General features: G+C 43.3%; 2 protein-coding genes across 5 annotated transcripts in view; both read right to left on the bottom strand.

The window, feature by feature from the left end:
* LOC122411909 (T-lymphocyte activation antigen CD86-like) overlaps window positions 1–5,941 on the bottom strand; it is a 302,994-nt gene extending 297,053 nt beyond the window's left edge. The window contains exons 1-2 of one of the 4 annotated variants that reach the window (XM_043421002.1): window positions 5,788–5,941; window positions 1,827–1,960 (exon numbers count right to left, since the gene is read on the bottom strand). The gene's annotated coding sequence lies outside the window, so the exon portion shown is untranslated. The other 3 variants (XM_043421007.1, XM_043421006.1, XM_043421005.1) reach the window with 3 other exon arrangements.
* Window positions 5,942–10,189: 4,248 nt separating this feature from the next.
* On the bottom strand, window positions 10,190–12,399 carry LOC122412769 (uncharacterized). Its single transcript, XM_043422589.1, has 3 exons — window positions 12,263–12,399; window positions 11,241–11,921; window positions 10,190–10,516 (listed from the first exon to the last, which is right to left on the bottom strand). Exons 2-3 carry the CDS (start codon window positions 11,834–11,836, stop codon window positions 10,231–10,233), a joined length of 882 nt encoding a protein of 293 aa, XP_043278524.1. The 5' UTR covers window positions 11,837–11,921; window positions 12,263–12,399; the 3' UTR covers window positions 10,190–10,230.
* Between the last annotated feature and the right edge of the window lie 698 nt (window positions 12,400–13,097).

Here is a 13,097-nt window from a genome sequence, read left to right as displayed (position 1 = left end):
CCCCTCGTTGTCACTCATGACCGAGCGATGAGGAAGAAAGCAGCAGATAGTTGGGGAAAATGAAGTGGAGAATAAAAATTCCTCCGGCGATATCGGAGGAGCTCGAGACACCAAGACAGTATTTCCAAGCCTCACGCCGAGTTCCCTGCTCAAACTCAATTCTCGGCTTTTCCACGAGTCCACGATTTTCGAAGAGCTCGAAAATATCCCAGACACGAGATATCTCACGCGGTGATCCGCCTCCGCCGATACACGCGCCCAGGGAGCTCCCTCATATCGAATTCTTTTGCTCGATTGTACGCAGCAATCAATCGATTCTGCACAAAAGCAGGGCGGGCGAAGGAGGAGGACGAGAGAGAAAAACGAGGAACGAGACTAATTCGAAGCAGGAAATGTCGCGCCCCCTCTCTCATTCTCTTTCCCGTGACGTAATAGCACGTTCCTCGATCGCTCGGAGGAATGCGTTTATTACATAGCTCTCGATGGGACGCAGCATCCTATTCCACCAATATGGCACGGGATCGGACCGCATCCCTGAACGCTCTCCCCTTCCCCTTTGCTGCTCTCCCTCTGTGTCCATGCAGGAATTCACCGACGAGGATATCGATGATTATCGAATAATCATAAAGGGCAATGCGACGCAGGGGCCTTCCTGGGGCGAGCGAATATGGAGCTGCGTATCCCTTTCGCTGCTAAAATCATTCATTCGAATCCCAAATTCTTCCGCATCTGCTACAGTTCGCAAGGCTCGTGCAAGAGCCTCCACTTTTTCCTATAATTAAATCCATATCTCGCGAGTTTCCATTCGAAAACGTTGCTTCGATGCTTCTGGATGCTTCCCATTGAAAATTCGGAAATTCATCCCCGAGATCGTTCGGAACTGAATAATTTCTCGGGGATTTCCATGTAAATAACAGCCAGCTTTGATCCCGCGGATTCTGCTGGCCATTATTTCGTTCGAATGTTCATTCTTCGATTTGTCTTCCATCGTCGTTTTTACACTTCATTTTCCCAGAAATTCCGTACCCTTCGTCATTGTGTTTACGACCGATGGTGGAATTTCGGTGCTAAATTATTGACGCAGGCAATTAGTCGCGAAGGCAAGAAGCCTCGATCTCATTGAATTCAACGTGTCAAGCCGGCAAGCCCGATAAGAGCGACGAGCTTTTTCTTCAGTGTACGAACAATCCGCGTCGATCTGGATACGAGTTTAATACAACCGATGCCCAAGCCACAGGTAAATGCACTCGGTAACCTTCTGGCAGGCTCGCTGGGGTAATTTCGACTATCGAAATGACCAAACGATAGACTTTGCAATTCTACTAATTCACCTTCACCGTTTCCATCGCCGGGTTTAACGGTTAGCCGCACACTCGACGCATGCTAATTGTCTCCTATTCGCGGAAAATTCATTAGCGGCGATTAACAACGCGGCTTCTCTGTGTTCATGCCTATGCGCCAATGCGAGTGAGCTCGAAACGCTGCTGGATGAATGAATCTCTTTGTGCAGGAAACCAAACGCGCGTCCGTGAATCCAGCGTCATATTCAGCATTTATATTAATGGAAACGGCTGAAATTCAAAGCGTTACTTTATTTTTACTTCGAACGAAACTGTGGCACGTCTGAAAACTGCACCATCAGCGTTCCCGCACATTTCACGAGTCGTTAATATTCGAATACAAAAATCGAGTTTCCCCTCGATTTTTCCAAGTCTTTCCAACACTCCTTCTCACCGGTTCCTCCAGCTCGAAGCAACCCTCTCCATTACACGAATGTGTAAACAGCGTGAAGTTTACCGAACACTCGAAATACGATAACTATTTACATTTGGCTCGTATCACCACGTCTGCTGCATATTCACTATTTCGCCTCCTCCTCGCCGAGCAAAGTGTGCAGTGCGACAAATAAATACATATGCATCATCCTCGAGTGTGTCGGTGCAGATGGTGGTCTTAGTATCTATTCAACAAACAAACCAAAACAGAAATATTAGTTTTTGAAGACATTGAAAAAATTTGCTACAGTATAGCTACAACAGTTCCAAAATAATGACGCTGAAGTTTCCAACGTTGGAGTCCAACGAAATAATCGAAAAAAACTCTCCAATAATTCCAGTAATTCTCCTATTTTGTTCCCTGCCAAATGTGCGATTCGTAGTTTTTCAAGCTGCACCAACGTTTTCGTGAAATAAAAAATTGGTGAATTAAAAACGTTTTTTTCGTTCATTTCGTTGGAGTCCAACGTTGGAAACTTCAGCGTCGTTCCAAAATAGACGAAGCTGAAGTTTGCAACGTTGGAGTTGCAACGAAATAAACAATAAAAAGATTTATAATTCATTATTTTTTTATTTCACGAATTATTGATGTGGCTTGAAAAATAACGAATTGGAAATTCGGCAGGGAACAAAATTGGAGATTTACTGGAATTATTTCAGAGTTTTTTTAGATCATTTCATTGGACTTAAACGTTGGAAACTTCACTGTCATTCCAAAATCATCGTACCGCAGCAGCGGGGACGAAGTTCCAAGCAGTTTTCAAGACGAGTTTAAGGAGGCTGGATAGCGACGATACAATGCTGCCATCCTAAACCATGTTGAATACATAAAAAATTTTAAAATGATAAGAATTTAATAAAATTTGCCAAATTTGAGAATACAAATTTTTAAAGATTTTTCTTCTGTACAGTTATCGAGTAATCGATCACTAAAGTTCACGTGTATAAGCATAGATGATGCTGAAGTTTCCAACGTTGTAGTCCAACGAAATGATCGAAAAAAAATCTCCAATAATTCCAGTAATTCTCCTATTTTATTCCCTGCCAAATTTGCATTTCGTAGTTTTTCAAGCTGCACCAACGACTCGTGAAATAAGAAATTGGTGAATAACAAAAGTTTTTTTCGTTCCTTTCGTTAGACTCCAACGTTGGAAACTTCAGCGTCATAAGCATAGCGTTTCCATATATTTATATATATAGGTGTACTTTCCGGGCATAAGAAATCTGCTTTAATGCGTAATTACTCGATAACTGAGCAGAAGAAAATTTTGAAAAAAATGGTGTCTTCGGACTTGATGTTGAAGAACATTATCACCAAATTTGATAAATTTCTTATCATTTTGACGAATGTAGCCAGCCTTGACGATTAAACTTCAAATTTTGAAAGCGAGCTTTTCAGGAGCGAAAAGCTTGGGGGAAGTTTGAAAAAATCGTGACTCCGGTTACGAAACGAAAGTCCGCGACCTGGAGAGACGGGTGTGCCGCAGACTTTAATGCACAAAGTTATAGCATCTCGAGACCGGACGGACGGATCGACTTGCAAGCGAGTCGACTGGAAAGAGAAAAGCCTGAGAAAAATCAAGCTCCACTTTCGGAGATGTTCGACCGAAACCGTCCGAGCGTAAGAGCAATTTGGAAGGAGGAAAATTCCGAAAATTTCTGACGCACAACGGAACGTGTTACGTCGGTCGTTTCGTGTCGTAATAGTAATACGTCCGAGTAACTCTCGCATACAAATATACTTTGGAAGCTCTTCTTATGTCATTGAAAGTTGTGCTCGTGGAATCGTTTTCAAGAGGTTTCTGCTGTCTCGCTTTACAGAGTGTAGCAGCTCGTAAAACCCGGTACATAAACTGTCATGGTGAAAAGGGAAGGAGGCCATCCAGAAAATGCGAATTTTTCGTCAATATTTATTACAACGTTGGTGAAGAATGGGAAGAAAATATTCAGACTGCTCCGCAGCTTCGCGTGTATTCCGGGGGAGAGAAATGCGGCTGAACGCGCATCGAAAAAGGTCGCAGACGCGCACGAGAAATCTGCGGATTCCGCGGAGGTCGATTTATTTACGAAAGCTTTCGCATATTCGGTCACGGGAGGGGGGGAAGGAGAAGGTGAAACGGGGAAAAAAGTTGCGCGGACTTTTTACGGGATGCACTTGCCGGGATGAAAGTCGTACTCATCACGCGGTGAAACGCTCATGACGAAATTTCGCAGACAGCAATTTTTTACGTTTATGCAGATGCGCGAATGTGTAAATATGGATTCGCGGAATGTGGGCTTGAGCAATTTGTAGAGCGGTGGGAAAGCGCGGTGCTCCGGAGCCTCCGGTGGCCCTTTGAAATTTCGCGAATTCTTATTTCCCATTTTCCCTTTCGACGTTCGTACGCGCGATGATAAATATCCGCGGAGACACTTGGAATAATGAAGGGAGCGAGGAGAATACGCCGCGGGAGGGTGGAATGTCCACTTTTGTTTTACGCCCGACTCTGAAAAATTATTGCGAGCAATTGTGCTCCGGGAATTCCGCGCATGGGCTGGCAACCGCGCTGATTATTATTTTCCCTTTACGATTGTATCTGCTCTGTGCCCGAGCCCGTACGAGGACACCGCGCGCGGCACTTTTAATGGCGCATCGGAAAAAAAGAAAATCCTCGAATCCCCACGAGATAAAACGAATAAAAAGTAAGAACGCGCCGCGAGAGACTTAAATTAAAAGTACGAACTTTACGAGTGCCTGCGAAGAGTCAATATCGAAGCCTCGAGACGACTCGCTCAATGAATTATGGATTGATGATCGTGCTAAGAAATACCCATACAAAACGAAAGTAAAGCGAAGGAGAACTTTGTAAGAGTCTTAAGCCGACGATGAACGTTATATTTCTTCTAGCCCAGGCTACCTGCCCCGGACCGCCGAGACAAAAAATATGAATAAAGCAGCGGAAGAACGAGGCGTTTCATTCGACCGGGAAGTTTTATCGATGACTTTCGTTACCGATATCTCCGTGTGTGTGTGCAACGGAAATATTTGTCTTCGCAATATTTATTAAAACCGGAACCATCCGTGGGTGGAATTCGTCGAAAAATTCCCGGGAACGGAAACTTTCAAAGATAACTTGTATCGATCGTTTCGAGTCCGTTTGTGTTACGTCGAATACGAAAAGTGACGAATCAACGGCACGATCGACGAGAATCGATCATCATTTGGTAAAACGTCTTGATTACAATAGTTTGTTGAAAGGGTTTATGAAAATGGGATCTCGTTGGGGCTGACGGAAAGTTTGTAAACTGTATAATTCATCGGGTTTGGGAGAGCCATCGGTTTAAAATTTGATCTACGTGTGACGTGACGTTGACAACGAAACAAAAAGAAAATAAAGGGCGGACGAAAGCAGCCGTAAAGTGTCACTGTCGGAGTGTTGACGCGAACGGGTTTCGTGCATCACTTTTGTCCGCGCGCGCGCGCGATGGCTGCTTTTTTTTAACCCGGGATATACAGACTCTTTCTTACTGTATAAGTGAACTAAGTGAATCCTCAGTTAGCGAGTCTATTTTCATTATGCGCCCCATTATTATCATTATTAATGGCTACGGAGAAGCTTCCGTGATAGAATCTTCCGTTAACCGGGTTCGTTATGCGTGTTCAGTGGCTCGAAGAGCCGCACAGTCTATCAGGAAGGAGTGAGGCGACGATGTAGAGCCGAGAAAAAGAAGCGGAGCTTCTTTTCCCATAATCTGCGTCGCGTGATGAAAGAATTTCAAGGAAAAATCATTTGAAAAAATACTGGAGCCTTGTGCTGCCTTCTTTTTCAACGGTAGCTGCACCTCGCCGCTTCTGCACCGCTATTCTTCAAGCTACTTTGCCATTTAAATTCACCTCGCCACTGACAGCTCCCACTACTAAAGTGTATATCCTCGTGATAATAGATTCGTGACGTTTTTCATTACCGAAATATATTCATCTCCTTGAACGACGAAAAAAGGGCTCAATATTTCAGCAATCAACATTTATTACCGAGCTGGTCGTTCTTGCTGCTCGTCCTCGAGAACTCCGACGTCACCAAATATACGAAGCACTCGCGAGACGGCCCGAGCCCGTCAAAACGATCGAAAACTCGCGTAAAAACGAAACTTCGCGCACCGTGCAGAACGACGACCGTTCGCGTCGTTGCGTGGCGGCCATCTTGGCTTGTTGTACAAAGGCCCGAGCCCGAACAAGCCACGGGCACCGCTCTGAGCGACGCCACGTGTCACAAATTCGAACTAAATTTCATTTTTTCTCTTCATTATTTTGAATTATTCCGAAATCCGTTTTCAGCGTAACTAGCATCAAAATGATCGGGAAAGTGAGCCGAATCGAAATAAATCGGTCACGTGTTTGTTTTTATGCGAGTAATTCAGTAAAATGGGATACAACGAAGCGCGTTACGGCGCATGCGCGGCTCGAACAATCGCGGACGCGAACGCGTCATTTTAATTGTTTTCCAAATCAAATACTTGAACGAAATTATGAAACCAAATGAATCAAATGATTAAATAATAACAAAAACCGTTTGATTTGAATAATATTGACACAAAATAAGCTGAAAATATTAAAAGCGGCTTTCAGCGCATCTTGTGGTCAAGCCACGGAAATGCGATCAACAAATAAAAGCATAAGAAACAGGGCAGTGAGCCAATCGGAAGCGCCGTAACAAACAAGATGCGCAGAACGGGGTGTTTGACTATTTTTCCCCACTCGAGATTCTGACCGTGAGGGAGGGGGTATAAACTTTTGTGCGCGGCGACGACTCGACAGACAGTTCTCCCGATTTATACGTTGCCGTTCTCAAAAGAGGCCCCAACGCCTTTTTAGGACTCTCAAGAAGCAGTTGCACCGATACGCACCAAATTATTTCGTTTTCCAATCACATCGCTGCCAGGAGACTGGAATTCGATTCGCGCTGCCACGACCGCAAGTTTGTCACATTTTTGTCCAAATTAAATCACACACTCGCTGCGCCTGTTGTACCATAGAAATAATTTGACGCCTACCAACTTTCGCCACGATTTTTCAAACAGAAAATAAGCTCGGAGCCCCTCCAATGAATTTACAATTCGCGATAAATTTACCGCTCACATTCGCCGCTAAAGATCCCCCTACGATTACAGCAAGGAGTCTCGCGCACTCCAAACTCCCGCATCCTGTGTGTTCTCACACCCCACCCAGTCTCTCTCCTCCATAATACAAGCCAACTTTTAATCGAATCCAGCCATGTGCCGCTTTCGCATCGCACATATATCGGCTACGTACAAGCAACAAAAGATCATTGACACTCTGCCGAATGTACAGGAGCTTAAACCTCATTTTAATATCCCTCTTTACGTCTCGTGGGGCACCAAAATTTTCGCTTTCATCGAATGCTATTATCCAATTAATTAACCGACCGAACCTTTTTCTCCGTGCAAAACTCTCCTCGGAATTCTTCCGATTCGACGAACAACGTCGAAAAATTGTGGTTTACAGCCGATTGCACGAGGAACCGCCCGTGCTATCATTTATCCATTTTATTCATAATCACGCGAGCGGTATTTATTAAATGTGCTCACACAAACGTCAATCAACAACTTCACTTGCCTCGTACCATACGAAATTAGTATTCCTCTATTCGTGTCTCGAGCAGATAAAATAATTGGAATTATTGTTGTTGTTGTCGTTATTATTACTACGGTAGCTCGGACGAGAAAATTTTCGAATTTACACGCTCCGCAAATTCATATTGGAAGCAAACGAAAATGGGACGTGCGGCAAGCCCGGGAATAAAAAGCCTCGAGCAGCAACTCGCTGCTGATGAAATGTTTTTTCGTCGTCGTAATTACATTTGAAATAAAGAATGAAAAACCTGATATTCGATGCTCTCAGGAACACTGCGAATGCTGGCGAGCTTAATTACTTTATTCATTTAATTTATTAGTAATCGAGTAAGTAGAAAATGGGAGAGAGTTATAATGAATTAGCAGGAAAATAGGAGAAATCGTAGTGGGAAATAACCAGCGGAGCGAGGTGCTAATTGGGTAATTACATTTGTTCAAAAAATTGTGTAAATTGACGAAATTGTTGAGAGAACGAGATGAATTTTTCAAGTAAATGAATTTTTCACCATCTGCAAGGTTTCGACACTTTTATCATTATTTTGAAAAGGTAAATGGGTGAATATTCGCTGTCCAAGATTACACGATGATACTTTTGGTAGGCAAAAATGAACACTTACTGGATGGATTTGCAAAATTTTTAATTATTCAATATCGACTTTTCTCTGACACTTATCACTCCGGCATATGAAAGCCGTACACACATGAAAAGTTATTGAATTTTTTTGTCAGTTATATCCAAGATTTCGCAAATAAAAATCGATCGTTGTATTTCGTGGATATTCAAGAATACACGAGTATTTTCGTTTTTAAACCTTACCATTGAAAATCGGCTGAAATATGAAAAAATACGTGATGAGAAATCATTCGAATTACACGACAAACGGATCAGTAACGTTTGACAACGCTGCATTCGATGTACGTTCGCGTGTGACGTCAGTTCGACCTTTTGGTCATATTTCGTCGTTCGCTAGCTTCGCCACGTTTCTTTGTAAACTTTTACAAAACGACGATTTTTATCCCGGCAAACTTTTTGATCGTTCATTTTTTCATTTTCCTCCACTGCAATACTGCTTTGGACAGTAAACTCACTTCATAACCTATAAAATTTGTAAACAAAAGTGACAGCGTGTGACATCGACAGCAGTGGCAGCTGCTGCGCCACGCTAGTCAAAATGAACTCTTGAAACGTTTATTTAATAATAAAATTGTATTAAAATGTTGGTTCTTTACCAATTATATTTCTAAAACAATAAAATAATTGTTTTCAAGCAAGTTTCGTATTTTGAAGTTTTGGAAAAACATAGTTGCTGCAAAAATCACGTAGCCGTGTCACCCATCAACCTTTTATAAGGAATAATAAAGAGTCGTGGCAGCAGGCGACGTGACGAAAGAAAAACATCGGAGCAGTGTCGTCGAGTATTTCGAGAAGACGTCACTCCGAAGCCCGTGCTGCCTAACCAAACACTGTCAAAATTCCAGTTGGTCCCCCGAGAGAAAAGTTTGAAATTTTTTCTCGATTCCTCGAATTCCCGTTCAATGGGTTGGTTAACTCCGGAACGTTCGGGCCCCGGCTCCTGTGCGATTCAATCAACGCCGCCGCACGCCTCGTGCCCGGCGATCAAGAAACCAGTCGCCCCCCCGGCCCCTTGTCCGCATCAAGCAACAAAAGTCGTCCCACCCTGCTCCAGATTTCTTTCCGGAATCTTGAAGATTCTGTGCAACGGCGGAAGACTCCTCAGCTCGATCATCGTTCTCGCCGTCGTCCTCGGTGTCGTTTACTGGCTGTGCGGGACTTCCGATTCAACTTACGACGACGAAATTCCGCTGCGTGCGAGACCCCCTGAAACGACGCCTCGGGAAGGCCCTTCCAGGAGACCTCCGCCGCCGCCGCCGCCGCCGCCATCCGACTGACCGAACTCTCAATGGGATTAAACGTTTTTGTGAGGGAATTTTAATAAACGAATTTCGATGTTTATGTTGGGGGGACGAATTTTATTGTCGGGAGGATTTCCTTCGTTGGGTTTTGTCGCCGGGTCTTGAAATATTAATGGTCAAGTCGTAACGAAAGAGCACGAATTTGTTGCAAAATGTGCAACACGCTCGAAACGCTTTTCCTTAGTTTTGCCCGTTTTGCCAATTGAAAATAAAACTTGGACAAATACTCTTCTCTTGTTTACGAAAATTACCTTCGACTCGTCGCTGTCCCGTTGTTGCGCCAACTTTCCTTTTTTCTTTGCCTCATTCACACTTTTTTCAGTCCTCTCTTGCACGCGCAAAAGTTTAGCCAGTCAATCTAAGATGCGAAAGCACACGTAAACTGTGGCAACTTTATTTTCCTACAACTCTCGGAACAGAGTCCGACGAATGCCTTCCCCTTGCCCTCGCCCATTCGAGCCCGCACGTACACATTTACGATGCAAATTAGTTTTCGCCCAAGTTTCTCCAAACAGAGTTCCGAGCCTGAGTCATTCATGGTGAACATGACGATCAACTCCTCGACCGATCGTCAGTCCTCTTCATCACTCGGGCGAGGTGAGAAGTGAGTAAATCGACAAGGAAGCCAAATAACTATCGAAACTCCTCGATGCTCAACAAGATTCCAAGACCCAGCTCTCCGGAGAGCTTACGAACGAGGACCCCGAACACCTGTTTTACGATAAATTTTAACTTCGGCGAATGCGCGACGTTCAAGTACTTCAAAGCCAGGAAGTGAGATTAAACAATCGCGCGTTTTGAAGGAAAAAGTTCGACGAACGTCGATCAATTTTTGTCGAAAAAGAGCATTGAAGTGTGAAACTTATTTATGCAACGATCCATTTATTATTCAGATCTCGGGGCCTTGAAAATAAATACGTAAATATTTGTCTGCCTCGTTCTCATCGGTAACACGATCCTGGAGCAGAAACGTCAAATCGACGATGATCGAGCAATACCGTATTCGCTTCCATCCTATTATCTTAACCTCGACAGGTTTTTTATCCTCGTACTTGTAGAAAAAACACTCTCGAGGTATTAAATTTCCATGACACAAAGTCAGGAGAGTCTCTTCGTTCTCGAGATCAATTTTTTCCAAGCCTCCGCATCGAAGTTTCTTCAGGATCCGCGAGAGCCTGCAACGTTACGTGAAATTGTTATTTCTCTATTCGAGCACAATAATGAGATTGGACGAGAGGGGTCCGAGTAGAGCGATAATTGTCGAAACGTAATTTGGTTGAAATTTCAATCCGAGAGGTAAATGCATCAATGCTGAGAACACGTGAATATACCGAGAAGGCTGTAAAAATAAAATGAATCTCGTTACTTGGAAAAGTACTTCACAAATGAAATTAATCACAGAAAGTGGGCGAGTGCGAGTCACTGTAGCAGGTTTGAGTAGTTAATCCCATCGATTTTCGGTAAATATATAAAGTCAGCCTTATTTTTATCGCAGTCCTACTACATACTTTTTGCTCGGCCACGTCCAAAATGCTTTTTCGTTTTCGAGTGATAGAACAAAAATCGATAAAAATACTGACAAAGACGTGGCTCAGAGGAGCGTCAGAATTCAGAATCACATGAAAATTTGAATGGGACAAATGGACGAAAATGGTTTTCGGGTTAATTTCGAGTCTGGGGAGCCAAAAATCTCGTTTTAATATGTTGCCAATTGTGAAAGTTTTTCCACGTATTTACGAAGTCTCCAAGCCCACTGAACGAGGTTCTTCACTAAAAATACTCGACTGGGATCGCTGTGGGGACAAATTCAATATTTCAAGACAGAAGAAATCGCGTTTGCCACTTATCTCGTTGAGGAACAACTTCTTAAACGTTCTTTATGTGTAATAATGGAGTTACCTGCTCGATGTTTCGTTGAAAACGCTGGTAGATTGTGTATCTAATCTCGTGTCGATTAGCTTGGCGTAAAACTCTCTAAACGAATTATAGTTCTCAGCTTTGAGTCTCAAGCCACGCTGGTGAAGACCTTCAATGGCTTTCAGACCCAGCGCCAAGTGATCCTCATCCAATTTACCATCAACTCGTACGTATCCGCAAGCCTCAAGGTCTTCGAGAACGATGACCGGCCTTCCGTATCGACCCATGTCAGCCACGTAGCACTTGGGATAAATATTCAATTTGTATTTTTGGACAATTTTGCTGTAGAACATTTCCTCGTTGAGAAATTCATCGTAATCGCGATCACTGACAGTCGCATTCCCGAGAAGTTTTATAATGAGCGGAAAAGTCTTCGGTTCTCCAGAAAACTTCACGATCATTCGTGCTCGGAAGTATTCCTTCGCATTTTTTTTACTTCTCTCAACACTCAACGACTCCACTTGGACTGATGAGAATTCGAGGAATTCCCGAGAGCCAGCCTCGCAGAAGCAACGATTGTGAACAGCTTCGGGTAGAAGATCATTTTTAATAAACTCGATGCCCTCATCGAAGTTCATGATTCTCGAAAACGTTTCGAAAACAACCGTTGACTTTCGATCCGAGAGCTTCCCACAGTTTCGTACAATCCCGTTGATCGTTAAACTGAAAACGATGAAAATCGTGAATCCATTGAAAAGTGTAATTGAAGACGAAAAAACCAGGAACCCAGGGCTCTATTGACACGCCGAATTATTCAACAGATTAATAATTACTAAGCTTCTGTGACCCACGCAAAGTTCGAGCAGCCCGCATATTGGCGATGTGTCACGACCATGCCGAATCCGAGTTCTCAGTTTCAGGCGATAAGTCACGAAGATAACGGCGTTCAACGATCGATAATTCCATTTTTACACCGACATTTACGTACGAATTCATTATAATTTTATGAGTTTGAACTCTTTCACTCTCGAGCGATAACGATCTACTTAACCAAATGAAAGTACCTTAAATAAGCAGGATCACGTACAACAGATGTTGCTCCAACGACGTGTACCAGTGAAACGTACAACTCGACAGAATATTCTAAGCTTTCCTCCGGTTATTCGACGAGCTCAACATACCACAGATCTGGGGTCCATGAACCACTGAATGTTGTGACGCGACACGATTACGTCGTATCTCGTTTATCGCCCCACTTTGACTCTTTATGTATATAACGTCGTTTATCCCCACTGCGATCAGTACAGCCGATTCGAGCAGACGTATGACTAAGGCAGCATCCAACCGATGCTGGAATTAAGTTTTCTATTAATCAATTATAATAAACGTGGTAATTCAGCATCGAAACTTTTCTGAATAAAAATGAGATTTTCTAAATAAAATTCAAAAAAAAAAGGAAAGAAAAATACTTATTTCACAGAATAAAAAACACGAAATTCTTCGTGATTCGAGAGAAGGGAAAATATTCTCGATCTTCGTTTGGTCCGACCAGCCTGAAATTCGTCAAAAACGTCAAATCCATGATCGAGACCCTAAATTACGAGTGAAAGAACCGCAGCAATTTTTCGGCGAAAAGTTAATAAATTTCAGTAAAGTAAGCAACCGTTCCCCGATGAGATGAGATCCAGTGATACGTGTACGTACCGCGATCACTCCGCTGATCCGCGTCCTAATTGACTTTGAAGCTCATTGAGCAATCGATCCCTCAATCTGTCGCAGGTTTCTCCCATTCAGAGGTGAATTCGTTGTCGCAGCTTCCGTCCATGTATCATAACGTGCCAGCCCAAACGAGTCAGATCAATTTTTGTCAGCAGCCACAGCAGCAACAACATCAATCGA

Source organism: Venturia canescens, chromosome 6, assembly GCF_019457755.1.
Source record: "Venturia canescens isolate UGA chromosome 6, ASM1945775v1, whole genome shotgun sequence".
Classification (NCBI taxonomy): Eukaryota; Metazoa; Arthropoda; class Insecta; order Hymenoptera; family Ichneumonidae; genus Venturia; species Venturia canescens.
This window is presented reverse-complemented; position numbering and strand designations above follow the sequence as displayed.